This window comes from Corvus cornix, chromosome Z (genome assembly GCF_000738735.6).
Source record: "Corvus cornix cornix isolate S_Up_H32 chromosome Z, ASM73873v5, whole genome shotgun sequence".
Taxonomy (NCBI): Eukaryota; Metazoa; Chordata; class Aves; order Passeriformes; family Corvidae; genus Corvus; species Corvus cornix.
In genome coordinates this window covers 63,075,612-63,100,403 of record NC_046357.1, presented here as the reverse complement: position 1 = coordinate 63,100,403, position 24,792 = coordinate 63,075,612, and the positions used below count along the sequence as shown (strand labels likewise).

Sequence of the window (24,792 nt, the reverse complement as noted above, 5' to 3'; positions counted from 1 at the left end):
TCTAAGGACTCCAAACAGGTTAATTTCCCTATACCTCTTTCCTGCTGCAGTTGGACACCTGCCAGTGCCTCAGTTAGCAAATTTAAAGTGACATCTCTGTGAGTGTGGAGTCCATATAGTCTTTGTTCAGGAATTAGGTGCTAAATGGTTCCTATTGGATTAGTAATGGTTCCTAATGCCTAGTAATCACATACTGCTGCATTTTTATTTAAGGGTATTATTTTGTGTGTGTATGACTTCCCATCGTGACTGTTCATTATGCTGAGTTTGCCAAAACCTGGTAGAAACTCAAAGCAGTATGCATTGAGAGTGCGGGAATTTTCCAAAGGTAAAAGTAAAGGCAAAGTGGAGCATGTATGAGTTTTTCAAAATAATTGCTTCTGTTTGGTACTTTTGATTCATAATATATAGCAGGTAAGATCAAACTATAAAAGGTTGTTATTTTTACAGTGTGCTGTAATAATTTGTAAAAATGCTATATACTAGTGGGTTTTTTCAGTACTTAGCAAAGAGTAAACCTGATTACATGTCCATATTTTTTAAAGTGTGGTGTTCTCAGATTATTTGTAGACTGACAATTACCTCATTCATAGTTATGTATCAGCCCTCTGCCTTCCCTAATTTTCCTGTAAGTGCCAGTTGCTCTGGCAGGAGCTATCATAAATGTCAGATTTTGCAATTTCTGGTTTTAGGTGTGCAAAATTTAAGCATACTGTGCTGTTTGGGCTTGTCAACCAAGCCTTTACTAAGAGTAGTGTTTGAAGGAATAATATTTTTTACTAAAGATCGCCAAATTATTTTTTCATGGTTAAAAATATTATCATTCCATTATTGACACTGCATATATTTTCACTGGTAAAGAAACTTTATAAATAGTTTGAAAACTGAATGAATTAATGCAGCTGCTTGTAAACATGATCATAACTTGTTTCAGTAAACTTTACTGATGAATTGTCATTCAGGTACTGAATTGAAAAGTAATTTTTATTTATTTGTATGTAATGACACGTGTGGAATAGATTGTGAAGAAATTTGTTTCGCAAGTTGACATTTTCAACAACCAGATGAGCAAGTAGATAGGACTGAGAGGACAACCTTTTCTTACACTTCTTCTTCATTCCTACTACAGATTTTGCAGCTTGTGTCACTCTGAATGAACTCATGACATTCTGTATTGTTAAAAGGCTTTGTAAACATGTTTAATCAGGATGCCAATAGTATGCTCACAAAAAAAAAGCCCTCTCAAAAAAGTGAACAAAATGTTCCACTGTTCACAAAATACTACAGAGCAAGGAAATATCTACAGTTATAAAAACCCAAACCCATATGTGGATATTAATGTTCACAGTTCCTGGATCCCTGTCTGTTCTTTAATTTATGTTCCTAGTGATGATTCCATAAAGAAAAAAATCCTTTATTTGCCTGTAATGACATGTTTAAGGTTTTATAATCCTCTTTGTTGCTAGCTTATGAGTTCAGAGTTGTGGGAATTCCAGTGCTGCAAATAGGTGAGGCTTTTAAATTGCCATTTATGTTATTACTGAAATTATATAATATTTGTTTGCAGGATTTACAAACATACTGTGATTTTCCTGATATCATTGATGTCAGCATTAAACAAGCAAGCCAAGAAGGCTCCAGTGAGAGAAGAATTGTCACCATTCACAAACAAGACAGCAAGAATCTGGTCTGTTTACTTTGGTTGCTGTTCTTTAAAATAGATACTGCTTTGAGCAGGCTGTGTGATTGTTGTATGCATAGTATTGTATAATCCATGACCATGTTAATTAAGCATGAGATAACACTAAACACTTATCAGCAGTGTAAGTGGTGTATCAGAACACTAAAGCTCTTCTGCATTCAAAGCTGTGTGCTTGGAATGAAATTGAAGTAGACATTTATATGTGAGGAAAATTTCTGGTACACAGATTGGTTCTTTTGTTTATTAGTCTTAAACCTGAGTCCATGGTTTCAGTTCTCAAGTGTGCTGTTTCCATGGTGTCCTGATAAGCTGCCTGCTAGAGACCAACACATTGAAAAAGGCTTCAAAATACTCTGAAGCAATGATAAAATAAAATAAGTATCAGGATAAAATTAATGTCATTGCTTTTACTGTTTACAATTCTTTGAAGAAGATCTTTCAGAAACTATTTTATACATAGATGTAAAAAGTTTTTGCTTTAACTCCAACCTTGCACTTGACTCAGGTTTTCTAGCAGGTATAACTGTCACAGAGTTGTGGAGTGGGCTGACCCTGGCTAAGCACCAGGTGCCCACCAAATCTGCTCTAATCACTCCCCTCTTCAGCTGGACAGGGGAGAGAAAATATAATGAAAGGCTTGTGGGTTGAGATAAGGATCTGTCCTTATCAGGATCTGTCCTTAAGGAGCATTCACCGATTACTGCCATGGACAAAACAGAATTGTCTCAGGGAAATTAACTGAATTTGTTGCCAATCAATTCAGAATAAGGTAATGAGGATAAATCTTAAAAACATTTTCCCACCACTTTTCCTTTCCCTGTGGGCCAACTTTATTCCTGATTCTCTACCTCCTTCCCCTCAGCAGTGCAGAGGATTGGGAATGGGAAGTGTGGTCAGTTCATGACATGTTGTCTTTACCTCTCAATCCTCCTCACACTCATCCCCTGCTCCAGCAAGGGATCCCTCCCATGGGGGACAGTCCTCTGTGAACTTCTCCAATGTGAATCATCTCCACAGGCTGCAGTTCTTCGTGAACTGTTCCCGTATTGGTCTCTTCTGCAAGGTGCAGTTCTTCAGGAACAGACTGCTCTATAGGTCCATAGTGGCCAATGGGGCCACAAGTCCTGCCAACAAGTATATTTCAGTGTAGGCTTCCCATGGGGTCACAACCTCCTTGAGTCACATCCCCCTTCTGTGATATGAGGTTCTTCCCAGGCTGCAGGTGTATCTCTGTTCCACCATGGACCTCTGTGGGCTGCAGAGGCAGAGCTGCCTCACCATGGTCTGCACCACAGGCTGCCGTTATTTCCAGGTCCTCTTAAAAAGGAGTTTGAAGGCTCCAAATTCTTGACACTTACTCAAAAACACCAGGGTTTTTTTATTGCTCTCTAGCAAAGAAACTGCCAAATAATTGTGTTCAGCTGCTAGGTGGGTCTCCAGTGTCATAGGCAAACACATATTAAAGGCTGTTCTGTTGGGTTATACTACTGAATGAAACCTAGGGGTGACTCAGAAAATGCTTCTCTATTTTTGTTTTATTTGCAGCAATAAATATGTTGTTGCAGATGGATTTAATTTTGTTCTGCTTTTATCTGTTCTGCATACTGTGCATAAGACCTTTTTCACACCCATTTTCCTTTGACCACATTGTTTTTCTCCGTGCTTCTATCCACTGTATGTGTCTTCACAGTAGTAAAAGCTCATCTTTTATCTATGATCCAGCTCAGAGTGCCAGTTTTTGCTGACTAGTAGTTAAGTTTTCAGGCGGGTACTTTCGTAGAGATTTTTCTTTTCTACTTGAAGGCAAACATATAGATCTTTGGTAAGTAAAGGCTTTCCTTTAGGAAAAAGAACAACACTGTATTGCAGTGCAGTAGGTATCTGGATGCTGAGTTGCATCTACTTGTTTTTCCCTTTCAAATACTCTTTCATAGTGGCATTCCTCTGCTGTTTCATATATTTAGAGTAAGGGGTTTTTTTTTATGGCAGATTTCACAGAATCGTGGAATGGTTGGAGTTGGGAGGGACTTTAAAGATCATCTGGTTCCAACACCCCTGCCATGGGTCAGGATACAGTCCATGAGAGCAGATTGCTCAAAAGAGCCCATTCCAGGGATAAGGCATCCACTGATTCTCTGTTTTGTTTGGTTTGGGTTTGATTTTGAGCACTGAACGTTGCTATCAAGTTTTGAATGATAGAAAGAAGATAGAACATGCTAATATCAGTTAAAAACTGCTTCTATTCATGTTTTTAATGTGCGCATATATGCATATCTTTTATAGCATTATCATATCCAGGAATTTTCTGTTGCCTCTTAAAAATTGAAATTCTCTCTCTCCCCCCCCACACCCCATTGTTCTCTGGCGATCGAACAGGAGGCTGAATTTCAGTCATTAAGAGAAGCTCTCTCCTTTGTATCATTAATTGATGGATATTACAGATTAACAGCGGATGCCCATCATTATCTCTGTAAAGAAGTAGCACCACCATCAGTCCTTGAAAATATCCAAAGCAACTGTCATGGACCAATTTTGTAAGTATTTTTTCAGTAATACAACAGTGTGATATCATTTTTGGAAGATGAGGTTTAGTTGTCTGTCAGCTGTGGTAGGCATCTTAAAATATTTTTTTTATTGCACTTATGTAACATAAAATGCTTTGTATTTTTCCTCTTTATTTTTCACTTTGCAAAATACAGTGCCTTTTTGACATGTTACAAAAGTTAAGTGGAAAGATCATTCCTTGATAAGGATAGAAATAGTTAGCAAGGCTTGTTTAAGAGGAAATTTGTTCTTATTGTAACGAGTGTTGTTTTATTTCAGCTCTTCTTTCTTGTTAGCCCTTTTCCTAGTTAAACACACATTTTTCACCCACACTAATGTTTTGCTAATTTTAGTTGATTTGTTATGCAATTTTTTTATAGCTTCTTTCATAATGCATGTCAAAAACCATATCATAAGCTGTGGGGAATATAGTTTTTTTAGCCCCTAACATTTCTCATTGGATAAATAATTGTGATGATTCAGTATTAAAAATTTTTAACATACTTTTCTTTACCACCCTATATATTGGAAAATAAAGATATTAACTTAAAGAAAGCTGTACAAAATTGAAAGTTTGAATTGTTGTGATACTAGATATCTGTTAATGTTGCTCATTACTCAACCTCTGATATTCCTGAATTTTTAAATTATGCAATATTAAACATTTCTTTTTACTGTAGCATGGACTTTGCTATCAGTAAACTGAAGAAAGCGGGTAATCAGACTGGTTTCTACGTCCTTCGCTGCAGTCCCAAAGATTTTAAAAAGTACTTCCTTACCTTTGCTATAGAGGTTTGTATTCTATCTTAGTGCCTCTTTAATCTTTGTTGTGATATAACAATGAGCCTGAGATGTTCAGTAAATGATTCTGAATTTTCCCTCCAGAAAGTTAGTCTGATGTGTATATTCTATAGCTACTTTTGTCAGACAGCAAACTTTCAGGGTCTTGTGAGATACATCAGAGTTGGTATAGAATTGCTAATGCACATACCACATGCTTAGGAGGCCAAGACAGGCCGAGGGAAGAGAGTTTAAGAGTTCTGGAGATAGTAGCGTGGATCTTGGGACTGTGGTAAATACTTGGGAGATGGAGCAATTTGGTGGGTTTTCTGTTGTTTTTTAAAGTTTGGAGGTTTTTAGTTGAGGTTTTTTCCCTGGGTTTTCCACATACCTCCTCCCCCCTCACGACTGGGGCTTCATTAGATTGAGCATACAGCCTTTGATGATCTGAGAGTGTCTCCTTCGCAGGTTCCTCTGGGTTTGGGTCCTATCCCCATCCCCAGTGCTGGGCCAGCCATATTATTTGACAGCTATTACATCAACACAAATCTCCTGGGTACATCTGGTGTTAGCTAGAGAGAAAGCCACCCTGTAAGTGCATATGGTTCTCATGCAGCCAGAGAACCAGATGTACCTCTTCTCTGTGACATTGCAGCTGGTGATAATATAATGCTTTAATATTGCTGTTAAATAATTGCATGGTGTTGTTTCAAGAATGGGTTTCTCTTTAATTACATTAGCAGAGCTGCCTTTGTGGTTTTAGCTAGGGAAAGTAAAACATGAATTTTCCTGCTGGTGTACAGCAAGCTAATAAGTTTGCTAATACTGTCAGAGATAAGTACATCTCTGAAAATGACCAAGTAATGCTGATGTGTGAATGGAGAAATGTTATGTCCAGTCAATGAAGTATGTTTGATAGGGAATTTTGTAGACAAAGAAATCAGTTCCTGAACAAGCTTAGAGAGGCAAAGCTGAGAGCCAAGCTTGCAACAGAAGACTACGATTGCCTTTAAGTGACTTCACCACAACTTTTTTTTCCTTTTTCTGAGTCTTGTGCAAGTCATTGGAAGGCTTTTTATATTCAGAATTTGCTGGAACATTTCCTGCAGTATTGAAATACAAGACCACAAAAACACTAGTAAGAATTCAGCTTGTTTAAAAATGTTTAATGGTATCTTTTCAAGACTCATTGTAAAAATAATTCAGTGCATGTTGAAAATCTGTATTAGGAAGTAGTTTCTTAGAACTGTACTGGAGATGACAGGAAAGCAGCACTACAGCTGAGATCTCCAAATGCCTGCCAAACAAACATGGAGTGTAAGCATTGGGGTTATTGCTTCCAACAGAGTTTTGTTTTGATGTAACCCCATGTCAGGATGAATAAGCTTTCATTAATTGCTCTGAAGGATTTTTCCTAGGTTCCATTATCTGTTTTCTCAGCTCCATCTTTTCAGGTTTCATTAACGTTTGTTTTTCTCTAGCATCAGCATACTAGTTCCAGTGATGGGAGTAGAGTCATGTTTTCTCAGAATCCATATTACATAGTGAGAACAAAATAACAAGTTATGATCATATTTTCCTGAAGCATCCTTTCATTAATTAGTAGAGTGCAATACATTTAAATAAGCTTTCAAATATTAAATATTAATCAATTTCATTTTTAATGGAAAACTTTCTGCAGCGTGACAGTATTACAGATTATAAGCACTGCTTAATTACGAAGAATGAGAACGGAGAATATAATCTTAGTGGAACCAAGAGGAGTTTTAGTAACCTTAAGGATCTCTTGACCTGTTACCAGACAGAAACTGTCCGTTCAGACAGCATAATTTTCCAGTTCATCAAATGCTGTCCTCCAAAACCAAAAGGTAAGAGAGAGATTATTTTTAAGCAGAAAGTTTTCTAACGTCTAGATTAAAGACTTAAAAATAAGTTAATACTAAATGACTCTCAGGTAGATACATGATACAAAACTGGGAGGAACTGTTGATACCCTTGAAGGCAGGGAGGCCCTTTAAAGAGACCTCAACAAATTAGAGGATGGGGCAATCACCAACCGTATGAAGTTTAACAAGGAAAAGCGTCAGATTCTGCATCTGGGGTGGGGCAGCCCTGGATGTGTGTACAGACTGGGGAATGAGATTCTGGAGAGTAGCACTGTGGAAAGGGACCTGGTGCTCCTGGTCAATGGCAAGTTGAACCTGAGTCAGCAGTGCCCTGGCAGCCAGGATGTCCTGGGGGGCATCAGGCACAGCATCGCCAGCCAGGCAAGGGAGGGGATTGTCCCGCTCTGCTCTGCTCTGGGGCAGCCTCACCTCCAGTGCTGGGGCAGTTTTGGGTGCCACAGGATAAGAGAGATACAAAGCTATTGGAGAGTGTCCAAAGGAGGGCCACGAGGATGGTGAAGGGTCTGGAGGGGAAGCCGTAGGAGGAGCAGCTGAGGGCACTTGGTCTGTTCAGCCTGGAGCAGCCTGAGGACAGACCTCACTGCAGTCTAAAACTTCCTTGTGAGGGGAAGAGCAGGGGCAGGCACTGATCTCTTCTCTATGGTGACAGTGGCAGGACCCAAGGGAATGGCCTGAAGCTGTGTCAAGGGAGGTTTAGGTTGGATATCAGAAAAAGGTTCTTCATCCAGAGGGTGGCTGGGCACTGGAATGGGCTTCCCAGGGAAGTGGTCACAGCACCAGCCTGAGAGAGTTCAGGAAGTGTTTGGATGATGCTCTCAGGCATGTGCTATGACTCCTGGGGATGGTCTTGTGCAGAGTCAGGAGTTAGACTTGATAATTCTTGTGGGTCCCTTCCAACCCAGAATATTCTGTGTTTCTGTGATATATTTGTGTGGGTTTTTTTAAATTTCAGTAACCTATTTGCTCATCTTCTTAGTCATAGTTTTCAAGTGTCTGCCAAATTTTAATTTGGTGTAAGATAGTCTTCCAGAAGTAATTATGGTAGCCAGTTTCATGATTAGAAGCAAAACTGGTTTCTTAATTGCAGTGGATTGTGTGCAGCAGCATTTCTTCTTCCACCAAGTGTTTTCATGTGTTGAGAAGGAAAGAGCTACTAAATGGATTCTTTATCGCAGAGAACACTTCCATAGGCAATGGAACCAACAGTGTCAGTGAATTTCTGTCATGGTTGATCTTAGCTGCATTATGCCAAGTCTGCAGTGTGGTTTCAGCTTCTTTTTAACACTGGAAAAATACACATGGAATAGACCTCCTGCCTGAGGATTGGATTTTTCTGGAATTTGCATTTAATTCTTTTGCCTACCTTTGATATTAGTATTTATTTCCTTCATGAAATCTTTAAAATTCTGCCCTTCTAAGTAGTACTTCTTACAGTTAATATTTGTCTCTATCAGTCCCTATTTAAAGAAAAACTTGTCAGAACAGACTATTTGATATAACTTTTGCTTCTCTCAAATGTGATTGAAAATAGCCAATGGATTCAAAACCTTAGAAAAGATGTAACAAGTAAATATGTATGCACATAACAGAGAATAATTTTGTAACATTGTTCCATTGAAACCTAAAATTTATATGCATCAAAATGATAACTTATTGAATAAATATAATCATGGATGTGAGCAGATAGCCACAAAGATATACTTTTCAGATTTAATTTTAGTATCAGACCTGCTCTACTTTGTAATATAAAAGAAGGTAATTTACATCCTGTTTTCTGTCCCTAATTGTTACTAGAAATACTGCAGCAGTTAAATGTGAAAGGAGGTAGGAATGTTTTCAGAATGTTTGTCAAAAGTAGGAATACTTAAAAAACATAAAACCCATGAGTGAACCTAGATGCTTTTGCTGATTAGAAAATATCAGACTTTGATTTAAATTAAATACTGTGTGGCTTTTAAAATAAACTGATCTCAATGTGATATCTTGTTTGTGTTGAATTAGCAGCCCCTCATTAATAATCCTTCTGAAATGATATTGGTTTAGTTCTATATTTTACAAATTTACTTTGGTTTTCCTTTCCCTCTTTCTTCTCCCAGATAAATCAAATCTCCTAGTCTTCAGAAGCAATAGCGTTTCTGATGTACCTTCATCACCTACACTACAGAGACACAATAATGTCAATCAGATGGTCTTTCACAAAATCCGTAATGAGGACTTGATATTCGTAAGTCCATTAGTTGCTTTTTCCACTGCAGAAGTTGGGTTTAATATGCACCAAGTTTTAAAAACCTCAGTATGTGTTTAAAAGAATCTTACCTGAGCTAGGAGATTTTGCTGTAATCTTTCCTTAGAGTTGTGGAAAAAAAATTATTTTGTTTTCCAGTAATGCAAATAATTTCTTTTTTGTAATTGAGAAGCATCATTTTGACTGCAAATAGCAGTTGTTTGCTTCTAGAGATGTCTAAATACAGATTTAATGGAATTGCTTCTTCTCTGGTTCTTGCAGCTAGTTATTTTCTGAGATCCTTGAGTAGTCAATAAAAAACAAGCAAAAATTTAAGATGTTTCTGATATAGTTGCTTCATTTCCCTCTCAGCTGAACTCTACAGCCAGCACACCTCTAAAGATTTGCATATGTTTATGCTGGGATTTTTTTTTAAGATATCTTTTGAAACAGGCAGGTTTTTTTATGCTTTTTTCTATCTGTATCCTTTCCTTCTTAGGAGGAGAGTCTTGGACAGGGCACATTTACTAAGATTTTCAGAGGTGTGAGGAAAGAAGTGGGAGACTATGGCCAGCTCCATCAAACTGAAGTTCTTTTAAAGGTGCTGGATAAAGTGCACAGAAACTACTCTGAGGTTGGTGTGATTGTTGACTGCTACGTAACATTTGTCCATGCTATGCTGAGCATTACTTTTCTACTTTTCTTGAGCGTTACTCATCTACTTCATAAATGAGTATTTGTCATATGGTAGGGGGTTGTATGTTGAACCAAGCTAATGCTTGGAATTGTGACACTGAGAGTATGGATTTGAGACTGGCTTTGGGAAGTACGCGTTTGTATTTTATTTCCCCTGTTCCTGCCATCTGTGAGAGAATTCAGAGCTTACCCACTGAGAACTGGAGAACAGTTAATTTATACAATTAAAGTACCAGGGGAGAGGTGGTATTGCCACAGGATTGTCTTAACCAGTAATTCATTATTTACAGACAAGGGACCACTGTTTATGGAAAAACACGTCCTCTGGGTAGACTGTCTTCAGATTCTCCAGTCAAATCAAATAATCAGAAGTATTTATGTATGAGAAAATCTTGCCATACATTGATTCACCCCTAATCACTGAGACACGTCACTTTTTGAGTGAAGCTTTTAGCAGACCTGAAACGCCTTTGTGCAAAAAAATAACGAACTGGTAGTGTAATTGAGCCCAAGACTGTGTATGTGAGAATTTAAAGACTTTCACAAGATGTAGTAGTGTTTATTATAGGAATGTAATATATACTTCATATACTGCTTATTATTTATTTGATTATGTTATGTAATTTATTCAAATTTCTAATTATCTAGCTATGTTTACAGCAAGCCGAGAGAACCAGTACACTATTTAGTGAACTTTTTAATTGTTTCAGATAAATCTGTATGAAAATACAAGTAAAAAAGAAAGAGACATTTCAGATGGCTGGTATTCATAAGCAGTGTAGGCATACACCTTGGACTATTGAAAACAATAAAAAAAAAATTATAATTTTGATAACACAGGTAATATATTTATTTATGAATATTAACTGATTCATAAAGTATGAATCAGTTACTAAAAGCTCAGAGTATAGAAACAAAAATACAGTCACCTGGAGGAAAATGTTCTCATTTTCACTTTGGTTGGTTGGGTGAATAATCAGTACACAGGTGTAGGTGGAGATGCCACTGAACGGAATAAAAAATGAAGAAAGAAATAAAAGCATTTGAAACTTTCCTGACAAACTTGGAAAAGGTCTTGCAGTAATGGATGAATTACATAATACTTTTTCTCTTTTAACTAAATAATGTGCTAAAAAAAATAAATTGTGAAACTGAATAGTGCATTATGGTGGACTAAGTTAGAAAGTGAGTCCTGTACGATGAATTTGCCTTCAGTTTACTTTATTTACTTAATTGACACTGGAAAAAAAAAGATTATTTTTAAAATGTTGGGATACACGTGCCTGCAGAGAAAAGAGATCATTAACCTATCTGGAATGTGTACTGTTACTTAGAAAAAGAAAATTAGAAAAAACCCTCCACAACCAAAAAACTGAAATAAAAACCAACCAAACAAGAAACAGTTGCCAAACACAAACCAACAACAAACAATATAAAATATGTTACATTAGGGTCTTTGCAATGAGATGGAAGTTAAAATATTTTAAAAAATGGTTTTAGTAAATTTATTAGAATTTTGGGGCTTTGTTTTCACTGATATATTTTCTTTGTCAATCTCCCTCTCCTGCCAAAAAGTCCTTTTTTGAAGCAGCAAGTATGATGAGCCAACTTTCTTACAAACATTTGGTGTTAAATTATGGAGTCTGCGTCTGTGGAGAAGAGAGTAAGTAGAAATTAGTTATCTTTTTGTACCAGTTTTTTTTATACATCTCTCATTAGAGTTTGACATTGTTTTTGGGTAAAACCAGGGAAAAAATGAACAAAACAACCCAAGTTCAACACCAGCTGGACAGCCAATACATGTTCACATTGCAGTAGTATTAGTCTTGGTATCTGAGAACTAGTTAATAGTAAAAACAAAGAAAAGGGAAAACTTGTTTAAAGTACAGTCAATGTGAATATAACCTGTATAAATGACTCAGTCATGTCTGTACTATCTGAGATCAGTTTTGCTGTGCCTCTGAAATGAGCTTTTGAAATGCAAGAAAAATTGCAGCCCTGCATCATATCAGCTGTGATTAGCTAGAAAGGGAGGTACTGTGCTACCCAGAAAAATCTTCATTTACTGTGATTAGAAACAGACATTGCCACCTTTTTCCACACATGCTGACTTTGTGAGCAAAAATATAACTTTGTGAAGTTTGGTTTAGAGGTCCCGTTCTGAAAACATGATTCTGAAAACATGTAACTCAACAAACACACTACGAAGCAGCAGTAAAATCTTCGCATTGTCTGCAAACGTTGAATGTCTTTTCAGTTTAGCTTACTGCTTTGTGACTATGTGTTAATAAGATTTTTTTAAGAACACCTGAAATACATTTATACTGTCTTGTAATGAAATCTTAATTTTGGATGGTTGTCACTCGGTAATGTGTGTTGTTTTAAAATAGACGCTGCTAGATCTCACTTCGACAGTTTTTCCTCTTCATTCAGTCTTTGGGCTGAAATGTCAGTTTGCCCTAAACTCATTTTTTTTCATACAAATTTAGAAATTTGTATGAAGGGAAGCATTTTGTAATAACCATATGGGCATACTATGTAGGTGATTACCTTCATTAGGGAGAAAGAATTTCCAAAAGAGACAGTGGATTCTGTGGTCATAATTTATGTTTGTAATCAGAAATTACCTCTCTTAGGAGGCTGGAAAAGGCACAGCAGTATGTTTGGCCAAGAATTTGTGCCAAAACAACCACGTGGGGTTTTTTCTGTTTTATTCATTGTACCACACACAGGGACTATATATAAAATTTCTAGTAGATCAAGCTTATAATTGAAAATAAATTGATGAAAGATGTATATGGTTACTTATTTCACCTTTAGATCACACCTGTCCTCTAGAAATGGTTCTCTTTCTGAAGGCAGGAGACTTATTGCAGTTTAAGGAGAGGCAGTTACTAAGAAATAGGAAGACCAGCTCTTACTGGTTCTGTGGTTTACACACTTGGATGTACAAATTCGATAAAAATTGTTTCACATAATTGCAAAAAAAAAAAAAGAGTTTGCTGTCTGTAATACGAATTTGTTTAAAAATCTGTTTATTTGTTACAGCCAGATATAATACTGGTAGTTTCCAGTGTGAGCATCTTGCAGCTAAGGGCAGGTGTTCAGTCATGTGATTTGAAGTTCTTGTGTAGAAAGTGATGAGGACAGCAGTTCCTGTTTCTGGAGTTATTTGCTAGATGGTTGCATGAGGGCATATGTCATATACATATACACAATTTTAGGGCAAATACTTGTCTGTTTTCAAGAAAAGCATCTTTTGTCAATAAAGCATTGCGTTTTTCAGTACGTATAGGTTGTAAACAACTATGAAGTGAATTACTTGAATGTTACTCAGCTTACCACATTGATAGTGCTGTACACTACTATGCTTCATAAGCATTTACGTTATTGTGCCTTTCAGGTGAGGGTGAAAAGATGGTCACTGACTTTTACCTAATCTGTAAAAGGTTAAATCTAAATAATTAAACCTAAAAGATTAAATCTAGTAACTTTGCATTTGAGAAGGAATCAGGTGAACTTCCACACCCTGAAGAAGTATAAAGAACATAGAGTATTTGTGGCAATACTCAGATACCACAGAGGTTGAAACTTAAAGTTAGATCACCAAAAAGGTATCAAAAAAGGAGTAGTACTGGAGTCATGAATGTGTCCTGAAATTTCATTGTTTGTTGTTGGTTTTAATTGTAACTCTCTTTATCATTATGAATCAGACATCCTTGTACAAGAATATGTAAAATTTGGATCCTTGGACACATATTTGAAAAAGAACAAAAATAATATCAATATTTTGTGGAAGCTGGAAGTAGCCAAACAGTTGGCATTAGCCATGCATTTTCTGGTAAGTGGTTCAGTTTTGTTACTGGCTGAATTCAAGTGATTCAGACTAATGCATGTAGAAAGGCTGAGCTATTACCTGAATTCTTGAAACTCTGGAGGGTGTTTGATAATAGGTTGGGCATATACCAGCTATTTAGTAGATACCCAGAGAAAGACTTTGTGTCTTGCACAAAGTGTAGTTGAATGTCCATTATTTTTTCATGCTTTATGTTTCAGTGTGAAATATAAACAGATTTCCACTAATGCTTTCCCCCCGTCTCTTCCACAAATCAGTCCTTTCTGGACTTCCCACCTCGGCTCATGAAGCTGAACATAAACTATTTCCTCATGGTGTTAACCACTGGGAGGGGAAAACACTGTACTCCTCACACTCCTAGTGCATTCTTCTTGGGCATTAGGTCTCAGCCTTAGAGTCTTTCTAGTTCAACACAAAGGCCATTATTCAAGACAGGATATCTAGATAAGTCTTTCCTTTAACAGAATTTAAATGTTCTTACATTAATTTTAATTGGATGGATGAGTATTCTGCTGCGTTAACACGTATCAAATTGTTTCAGACTTCAGGAAGATAATGAAAATTGGCTGAAAACTGTAACTTTGAGAGAAATTAGTGAGGTGCCTGAAGTTTGATCAACTTAATTATTATTTTATCATTATTTTATTTGCTGGTATTTCCCTCATGCTATACAGTATTTATTTTTAAATATCTCTTCAACAGTAAGACTTCTTTTGTCAGTATGTAAAATATGCATTTCTGTTTATAGGAGGATAAAGGCCTTGTTCATGGGAATGTCTGTGCAAAAAACATCTTGCTTATCAGAGAGGAAGACAGGAAGTCTGGAAACCTTCCATTTATAAAGCTAAGTGATCCTGGCATCAGTATTACAGTTCTGCCAAGAGATAGTAAGTCTTTGCATTATCTTTCTTGTTTATTGCTTCTGACTTGAAAAATAAGTTTGGGGTTGGGGTTTTTTTCTGACCACCATCTAAAATAATTCTGTTATAGTAAGTTCCTTGATTTATCTGTCATTTTATAATTATCTCTGTAGTCCTAGCCAAGCAGTTTTGAGTGTATCTTTTTTATTAGCAAATAATTACAGGAAATAAATTCTCAATTGTGTGACCTTTTTTCCCCGCTGTTCTCATTTTCCGTTTCTTTTCATTGGTAGTACTGTTGTTATATTATATTATGTATACATATATTATATATGTAAGTGTATAATATAGTCTGTTGCCTTTGCAGATAGCTGCTGAATTTAGTATCCTTGATCAAGTATTTTATGGCTTGCAGGAACTTTCAGAAGTGAAAACAAATGCACTTCTGAAAATGCTGACTGGCAGTTAAAAAGCATCTTCAGTGCATTTCTTGGTGAATACCTGGAGTCAGTTGATGATATTAAAAATATTGGATTATCATCCACCGTTAAGACTGCTCCAATGCTTTATAAACAGCAAAATTAATTAAATTGAAAGTGTGTGCAAGATTGTTATGCTAATGGAATGGTGGAAGTAACCTTACTATTATTATTGTGTTTTTTCCGTCTTACAAAAACACTTTATGCTTGGTACTTTTATAGATGTCTAAAGAAATAATGTATCTAACAGCCTATAATTAATGCAGTGTCATTATTTGCCAGTAAACTATTTAAATTCTCTGTGTTTTAATGTGAAGCTTACGTTATTCTTATGAGATATCATTTTAAGGAGCTCTAAATCCGAACCAGTACAATCCAATGTTTTAGTTTGTTACTACAGTCAATAGCAATAGCTTAAAAATCAGATAGTGTAAAACTCTTTTTCATGGTGCCTTTTGCTGTGCCATAATATGCCAACCACTATCAAAGTACTTTTTACTCTTTGACATCTTGGTTCTCTGTGGTAGCCATTAAGTCTTGGTAACGTTGGGGGAAATACAGAAATCAGAGAAACAATGTAACATGGAAATTATGTTAAGGCAATTTTATTTTTAGGCTTATTTTACAGTAAAACTACTGGTCCTCCATTCTGATTCACAAATACTGTTTGTATTTTTGTCCGTGTTCCATAACTTGATTTTTTAGGTGGGAACAAATACTTGGAAAAGTATTAATAGTACATTACAGAGTGAAATACCTATGTATACTGAAGTAATTTTTACCAAATGTTAGGGAATTTTCTGGTTTTACTATTCGTCTTAACAAGTTTCCTTTGTGTGATTGCACAGTTCTTCTTGAGAGAATACCATGGGTTCCTCCTGAATGTATTGAGAATCCCAAACAACTAAGCCTAGCTACAGACAAATGGAGTTTTGGTACCACTTTGTGGGAAATCTGCAGTGGAGGAGACAAACCACTGAGCGCACTGGATTCTTCAAGAGTAAGTATTACTGGGTCTGCAGTCATAGCAATTCTTTGAACATTTCTAATTTAGAACATCTGCTGTTGTAACCACATCAGCAGTGGTATGGCCTATGACCACTGTAGGAAAAAGACATTTTTGCTTGTAGATAATAATCAGAAGAGATTATTTGAAGTTTGTTTTTATGTTGTTCGTTTCTATTTTTAGGGGAACAAAGTACAGAATTTTCAGTATTATCTAGTTCATATTTTTATTGCTTTCTTGCAGCAGTGTGTCACTTTAAACAAAAAGTATGCGTGGATTTTAGTTGACATTCTAGTAACTGAACATCTTAAATACAGTAGCACTTTGTGTGTTCCAACAGTTCTACTATTTTAGCTAAACGAAAAATGTTAACTTTTATCTCAGGTAGGGGCAGAAGATGGAGGGGAGACATTTTCCATAAAAATATTGTATCATATGTATTTGCTTCTTTAGTTGGAAGCGAAAAGAATACTTCACTATGATAGAAAAATACTGGTAGTATTATTTTTATAAAGGTACTGTAACCTTCCCATAAAGCCTGATCTGGTTTCTCAGGTATTTTAATCAGCTCTGACAAGAATCTCCAAGGTTTACCTAGACCTAGCTTATAGATATCTAAGTATTTCAGAAATTGCCCTACATTGTTTTGTAATACTCACAGAGCTTTTCACAGCTGTGCGCTCAGCCAGCTCATAGGTCAGTAGAATTTTCCTCTGGACCTATCCAGTTGAGGATTTATGAAATTACCAATAAAGGAGACACCATTTTTCTCATCTCTCTCTATCTTCTTATCTTCCACCAGTAACTGACTGGAAGTTTCTGAACTGATCACTCTAAATTATACCAGCCTTGCTTTTGATGAAAATCGGTTAGATGTACATTTGATGAGATAACAAGTCTAGGTTTAGAGCTGTAATTTTTGGCTACTCTGGTGAGACTGTTAAGGCTGCTGCAACTCTTCATGGTTGTAAAATGTACAATTACTTACTGGTTTAATTCCAGAAACTACAGTTTTATGAAGATAGGCACCAGCTTCCTGCCCCCAACTGGACAGAACTTGCAAACCTTATAAACAACTGCATGGATTATGAGCCAGATTTCAGGCCTTCTTTTAGAGCAATTATACGTGATTTGAATAGTTTGTTCACTCCAGGTGAGTCTGTGATACAACAGGATCAAAAAGAATGCTTATTCCTACTGGTTCACTTTCTTTTTAGTATGTTTTTTGCAATACATCATTGTCTTTGACTGCAAATTACTATATAGAAATAAAGGTGGCTGTCAATATTCTGCTGAACTTGAAGTATGCCAAACAAAAGTAGAACATGCCATGATTGTAATAAGGCTATTCCTTCTCTTGTTCACTACTCTGTGCCTTCTGCCTTCTGTTCCCTTTCTTCCCTTCTTCCTTCTGCCTCTCAGATTATGAGCTATTGACAGAAAGTGATATGTTGCCAAATATGAGAATTGGAGCACTTGGATTTTCTGGTGCTTTTGAAGATCGGGACCCAACACAATTTGAAGAAAGACATCTTAAGTTTTTACAGCAGCTTGGCAAGGTAAGATGTTTCAAAAATCTGTGATAGTTTAGGAAATAACTATGGTTTTCAGTTGACTTTTGATGACCCCATATACATTATTTACAGTGAAACTTTTATTTTAGAAGTTGTGAATTTCAGTCATATCTGAGCAATGTGTGCCATTCCTTTGTGCTCTTTTTTCACTTTCACAGTATCCTTACACAGAAGAAAATTAGCTGACCTCCACAATGAATCCAGTCACACCAAAAGGCTAAAGTATTTTTCAGTAATGAAGAGCTGCCTGACATAATCCTTATATAGATACATAGATATACAGATATATACACACACAGTTGATATTCAGTTAACAACGCTCTGGAGCAGTCTTGCACAAAACTAGTGGGGTTGGGGGTTTTGTGCGTGAATATTCTGAGAAGTCTGAATATAAAGTCTCTAAATTCAAAAGGAAAATACATGTCTTTGAGATATATGTAGGCCTTGAACTTTTTTGCCTTTAGAAATCAGCATTTGGTTACTAGTTTTTTAAGCCGTTGCAGCCTGGCTGTGTGAAAGCATACCTAGACAGCTGACCAAGTGCAGCTGGCAGATCTTCACCAAGCACTATTTTACTAGAATGGTTCTTTGCTGTTTTATTTGGTTTTTACATGCTAGCTGTATATTCCTTTGGCTTCAAGTACTGAAGCAGCCTGAAAGTGAAGTAGCAGAACTACTTCTGTTTGCAGGTGGTTGGTTGTTGATTGTGATAGCGTAGCATAGGGAGAACAACAGAGTGGTAGGTCATGGCTGCATAAAAGAAGATAAAAGACAATATAAATTGAGAAAGATGAAAACAGAGCATTGAAACAAATGGGAGAGGAGCCAAAAAGAAAAAGAGCAGAATTAAGAACCAAGACAAAGGGATTTATGCAAGTGCAGGAAAAGGATTATGCCAGTGGAAGTGGAAATTTGTGAAAGATAGAAAATAGATACACATCACCACCTTTCCTTGTCTTTGTTTCCTGTTCTGTCTGCGTCCTTTCATGGAATATGTTTCTTTTGCAACTGTTACCCGTGATCCTGCATTTTTTTCTGTCAGGGAAATTTCAGGCATTTCACTTAAATAATTAATCACATCATCTTAATGCTTAGTACAGTGAGCTCTGAACAAAAACTACACTCTACATGAACAAACATGTACACTAAGAAACACAAAGAGAGAATGGTGTGGGCGTGTTTTTAATTCCCAAGTGTTTCCATTTGTGACATAGGGAAATTTTGGCAGTGTTGAGATGTGCCGGTATGACCCGCTGCAGGATAATACTGGGGAGGTGGTTGCTGTGAAAAAGCTGCAACATAGCACTGAAGAGCACCTTAGGGACTTTGAAAGAGAAATTGAAATACTTAAATCTCTGCAGCATGATAACATCGTTAAATACAAAGGAGTATGCTACAGTGCAGGTATGTATACTAGTATATTGAGTACACCTAAATATGCATACTGAGAAATTCAGAGAGGTAGTGTTTATGACAGTCACTGACTTGTCCTAAATTTACCAGGACTTAGAGAGTACAGAACAAAGGAAGTAACGTCTGTTGTATACCACATCTCAGTACAAGGTGGATGTTGATTCAGTCACCTCATTGCAGAATTTGATTAATTTAGAGAATAACTTTAAATATTTGCCCAGTTTCTTTCTTTTAAAGCAAAAAAGTTTTCCTTGAAAATAATTTAGGGTTTAAGTGGGAGAATGCACAATTTTTTAACTGTTCTTGTTTTTTTTCCTCAATGTAATATTTCAGAGTGGGTGTTACCAATTTTTGCGTAGCCTATACAATAAAAGAGTATACAGGAAAAAGTTTCAGAAACTGATCTGTTTGAGTGAATTGATGATGCCATTTAAGATGATGAAGTAAAGCATGGGTTTTACCTCTGCCCAGGATCTTACTGTAAAAAAAATAATCTTCAGTTCCAAATAGGGCTGTTTTGAAAGATGGTAAAATTGGTGACAAGTCAGTATCACTTGCCATTCTCAGTTCATCTTGACAAGACAGACATACAGACTTCTACTTTGCCTTAGCAATAGTAGCTGAAGTATTGATGAGATGATGTTGATTAGTGATACATTAATTTATCAAGCATATCCACATTGTTGCTAAGTTTAAATAAGTGGCATAATGAGTTAATTAATATATGAAAAATTGCATAGTGATGTATAGATCATAAATTAATATTTTTGTGTTAAGTCCATTTTGTATTATGGCTATTGATAGATATTTTAAAATACTTATATTTAAAAACTTGTCTTTGGAAAATTAAAGAAAATAGTACATTTGCATTTTTCATTATTGTTGTAAAAGGACGTAGGAATCTAAGATTAATTATGGAATACTTACCATATGGAAGTTTACGAGATTATCTGCAGAAACACAAGGAGAGGCTGGACCACAAGAAGCTTTTGCTGTATGCATCTCAGATATGCAAGGTAGGGCATTTCAAATTATATACATCTTTCAATGAAATTGTTGTTTTGGTATATCTTTTATAATGCTGTTGGGCTGCTAGCACCACATAACCCTAAAAAAAGGTAGCAATATATGTTCATAACTTCTCAGTATCTTAATACAGGATGCTGAGACTGGCCTATCTGCTGACTGAGGCAGAATATACTCTCTTTTGTCACTAAGGCGACTGGAAATGAAATATTGTAGGAGTTAATATACTCACTCAGGCAACCTGTCTGTGACATTCTATAACAGAATTTTCAGAATGTTGACATTCCGCTAAAAAAACACCATAACAACATATATATATATATATATGTATATATATATATGTGTGTGTGTATATATATATATTTACTTATATGTTTACTTATATATTTACTTATATATATTTACTTGAAACTGTAAGTAAGAGCAAGGATTTCTGTACACAGAGCTAGGGGCCGTAGAAGTACCCAAACCTGTAATAAATTATTTGGTACTGAACATCATTCATAAAATCGTGAAAAGCAGTACAAACATCTGATCTTTCTTGTGGTATCTCATTTTCCTTAGAGGGCTTATGCCTTCCCTAGTTTTATTCTGTAATTATGCTTTAGATATAAGAAACTAGAGACACCTGAGATTTCATTGCATGTTTAGATGTTTGGGAAAAGGAAAAACAAATGGGGGTGAGGGGGAGAGAGACAAAAATAAAAAGTACAACCATACCCCCCACTCAAGGCATGCACCAGCAATATTTTTTAATTTCTTTTCCCAATACCTACATCAAAGACATGGAAACAGTAGGTTACATAAAATTACAGAATCACAAAATCAACTAGGTTGGAAAAGACCTGTGAGATCATCAAGTCCAACCTATGACTGAACACCACCTTGTCAACCACACCACGGCACTGAGTGCCACATCCAGTCTTTCCTTAAACACCTCCAGGGACAGTGACTCTCCCACGTCCCTGGGCAGCCAATTCCAGTGCCCAATCACTCCTTCTGTGAAGAAATACCTCCTAATGTCCAATCTGAACCTCCCCTGGTGCAGCTTGAGACTGTGTCCTCTTGTCCTGTCACTGGTTGCCTGGGAAAAGAGCCCAACCCTCATCTGGATACACCCTCCTTTTGGGGAGCTGTAGAGAGTGATAAGGTCACACCTGAGCCTCCTCTTCTCCAGGCTGAACAATCTCAACTCCCTCAGCTGCTCCTCACAGGACTGGTGCTCCAGACCCTTAACCAGCCTTGCTGCCCTTCTCTGGACATGCTCCAGCAGCTCAATGTCCTTCCTAAACTGAGGGGCCCAGAATGTGGCCTCACCAGTGCTGAGTACAGGGGGACAATCCCTGCCCTGGTCCTGCTGGCCACACTGTTGCTGGTACAGGCCAGGATGCCATTGGCCTTCTTGGCCACCTGGGCACACCCTGGCTCATGTTCAGCTGCTGGCACCAGCACCCCCAGGTCCTTTTCTGCCTGGCCACTGTCCAGCCACTCTGTCCCCAGCCTGTGGCACTGCCTGGGGTTGTTGTGGCCAAAGTGCAGGCATTTGGTCTTGTTAAACCTCATACTGCTGGATTCAGCCCATGGATCCAGCCTGTCCAGGTCCTTCTGCAGAGCCCTCTGCAGTACATCAACACTCCCCTCCACCTTGGTGTTGTCCATGAATTTACTGAGGGTACATTCAATCCCCTCACAGATCATCAATGAAGTTGTTAAACAGACCTGGGCCCAACACAGATCCCTGGAGGACATGACTAGTGACCAGCCACCTACTGGCTGCAGCACCATTCAGCACTCTCTGGGCCCAGCTGTCCAGCCAATTCTTAGCCCAGCAAAGGGTGCACCTGTCCAAGCCATGGGCTGCCAGCTTTGCCAGGAGTACGCTGTGGGAGACGATGTCAAAGGCTTTGCTGAAGTCCAGGCAGACAACATCCACAGCCTTCCCCTCATCCACCAGGCAGGTCACCTGCTCATAAGAGGAGATCAGGCAGGACCTGCCCTTCCTAAACCTGTGCTGGCTGGGTCTGAGCCCTTGGCTGTCCTGTAGATGCTGTGTGATGACACCCAGGATGGTCTGTTCCATAACCTTGCTGGGCACCGAGCTGAGCCTGACAGTACCGTAGTTTCCCAGATCCTTTTTCTGGCCCTTTCTGTGGATGGGTGTCACACTGGCCAGTTTCCAGTCAGTCCCCAGTGAGCCAGGACTGATGATAAATGATGGAGAGTGGCTTGGTGAGCTCTTCTGTCAGCTTCCTCATCACCCTAGGATGGATGAGGATATTTTTTAGGGTATGTTGCCACAGATATTCTTATGTCTGGTAATTGTGCCCTGCCACATTAAAGATCCTAAGAATTAGCTTCTTCAATATCGACAGAAAAGGTCTGACAAGAATCAGGGGAGAGTCTCTGCCAGAGCCAAGATCTTCTCCTGACATTCAAACTTTCACATTGTGAAAAGAGCTTGCTGGTTTCCTGGTTGACACTGGACTAACCTTTTAGCTGCTGAACCTGTTGCATGTACAGAGGAATGCTGCACCCTTAACAGCTTATCTCACCTATTCGTGTGCTTCACTGAAGCACAGCAATGTGGGTAGTCTCCATGAGAAGCTCCTTGGTGGGCAAGCAGTGTGGAATGCGGGAAAACAAAAAATGTTAGCAAGTGTCAGTCTTTTTGCAGAGAGAAAGGATTGAACATATGACCAACAGCTTCAGAACATTGAAGAGCTCTCTGATCTGTCTACAAAACAAGAAGTCATTCTCTATTAACAGGCATAAGAAATTATCTCATACTTATTTCTGCAACAAATTACTGTTATTATGCTGGTAAGTCACTATAAACAATCTTTGTTCAAGCAGAGACCTGGAAGAGTCTCTGCTTGAGCAAAGTACTCTCTATGAGGGCAATGACTGGCTCTTTCACAGAAGAAAGGTACAACATGGATTTTTGAACACACAAAGGCTGCAGCCACTTAGCTGTTTTATTCTGTGTCCATCTCAGCCTGTGACCTCAAGGTGCTGGCCTTGTGCACTCTCATAAGAATCTGTGAAGCATGTAGAAGTCCTCAGGCTTTCACTCAAAGCCTGGTGAAACAGCAGTGGCAACATGTCTCAGGACCCTGGTCTGAGGTATCTGTTGGGAGGACTGGAAGGTGAATTTTGGCCTTTGCTAGCTGTGCAAACAATGGCAGAAATCTTTGGGAAAGGAACTGTATTCAGAAACTACAAAGAAAAACAGATCTTAGTGTGTGTGTACATACACATATATAAAAGAACTTCCAAAATGTTACAGGTCTTTAGGATGGTGAGAAATCAAAGTAGTAGATAAGATACTTCTTATAAGTACCAAGCACCAGCCAAGAGAAAGGGAGCTAAAATATGCAGTCTGCAGATACTTAAGTGGTAAAACATCCTGCTTTGATAATGACAAACCATGGGGACAAACAGTATGAAAATGTGGGAAATCTGCTTAGAACTTGCTCTTAAAGAAATGTCTTCACTTCTAAGGAAAGCAGAATCTGAGAGTTACAGTGTACGTACCTTGCTTTGGAGTGTTGCTGCTGTACAACCTGCAAAGTAGAGGTTATAATAGATTGCTTTAAGATTTCACTCTAATCTGTGCCATTCTCTTACTCCAAAACAACTTAATTATAAACATAGTGAGTACCTGATCTGAATGCTTTTTCTTCATTTAGCTTATCATGTTTCGTTTTTCAGCTGGTTTTGCTTCTCTTACAGTGTTTGCTCTTTCAGCATCTCACATCTTTCTCCTGTGCGTTTCTGTCACTGTGTAATCTTGGGGAGTTTTGATCAGAAACCTTTCTACCTCTTCCTTGCTGCTCTCCTCTGAAGTGTATGAGAGAAATGAAGGCATGCCCATACCTGAGATGAATGTGTTTGGTTGTTCACTGTGTTTGGTTCCTTGCTACTATACTGGGAAGGGGGTTTCCGTCTCTTAATGTTGTAAGTGTTTCAGGTGTCCTTGCTGGAGAACCCAGTTTTAAAGACAGAAACATTTGAAATCACATTTAAACTCCTTTATTAGACTAGTGCCACAGGATTATGATATCCACTTAGAATTTGCATTATTTCAATTAAAGATCTGTCTTCGAATAGGTGTTTCCCAGGCTAACAGAAAAGCTACTTTCATCAAACGTTAGGGCTGTTTTCAGAATAGTACATCGTAGTAAGAAAAAGCTGTAGCATTTTCATAGGCTAGTTGTACCAGAAGCACAGAAGCCTCACTTTGAAGATGTTAGGTTTGGTATTTATGGCAGTGGATAATTGGCAGTGAGGAATGGGCCATTTTTGCACACTTTTGGAATGGTCGGTGAGTGAACAGCGATGCCACCCAGTGGTGCTGGGAGGTACTAGAATCTGAGAGAAAGATTGCACTTCGTAGCCGAACTCTGAAGTTCCTCACATTTAAAAAAAAAAAAAAAAAAAAAAAAAAAAGAGAGAAGTAAGCCTTTTTTTTTTCAGAACTTTTGAGATCACCGATGCTATTAGTGTAATTTAACTTTTCTGTTCTGTTGAAAGGGGGATATGCTTTCTTATAAAACTGTGAAACTGACAACATGCTTTGTGACTCCTTTCACGTGTAAGTTGGGTATCTCTTGACATTGTGCAGCATCACTTTCAATCCTTCATTTGTTACTGTCTCTGCAGGACCTTCTTGTTTTAGTAATGCCACTACACGCACTGGCTTCTTCCAAATTTCATTGTTAATGA

General features: G+C 37.6%; 1 protein-coding gene across 6 annotated transcripts in view; it reads left to right on the top strand.

Moving 5' to 3' along the window:
* The window catches only part of JAK2 (Janus kinase 2), a 96,058-nt gene that overhangs the window by 59,543 nt on the left and 11,723 nt on the right, over nucleotides 1-24,792 (top strand). For all 6 annotated transcript variants that reach the window (XM_039566910.1, XM_039566909.1, XM_039566914.1 and 3 more), the window contains 14 exons: nucleotides 1,568-1,687; nucleotides 4,079-4,236; nucleotides 4,927-5,038; nucleotides 6,708-6,894; nucleotides 9,030-9,157; nucleotides 9,657-9,791; nucleotides 11,429-11,516; nucleotides 13,567-13,694; nucleotides 14,458-14,596; nucleotides 15,897-16,048; nucleotides 17,057-17,207; nucleotides 17,477-17,613; nucleotides 18,843-19,032; nucleotides 19,933-20,057. In XM_039566910.1, the coding sequence (XP_039422844.1) occupies nucleotides 1,568-1,687; nucleotides 4,079-4,236; nucleotides 4,927-5,038; nucleotides 6,708-6,894; nucleotides 9,030-9,157; nucleotides 9,657-9,791; nucleotides 11,429-11,516; nucleotides 13,567-13,694; nucleotides 14,458-14,596; nucleotides 15,897-16,048; nucleotides 17,057-17,207; nucleotides 17,477-17,613; nucleotides 18,843-19,032; nucleotides 19,933-20,057 (1,950 nt within the window). The remainder of the gene's footprint in view (nucleotides 1-1,567; nucleotides 1,688-4,078; nucleotides 4,237-4,926; nucleotides 5,039-6,707; nucleotides 6,895-9,029; nucleotides 9,158-9,656; nucleotides 9,792-11,428; nucleotides 11,517-13,566; nucleotides 13,695-14,457; nucleotides 14,597-15,896; nucleotides 16,049-17,056; nucleotides 17,208-17,476; nucleotides 17,614-18,842; nucleotides 19,033-19,932; nucleotides 20,058-24,792) is intronic.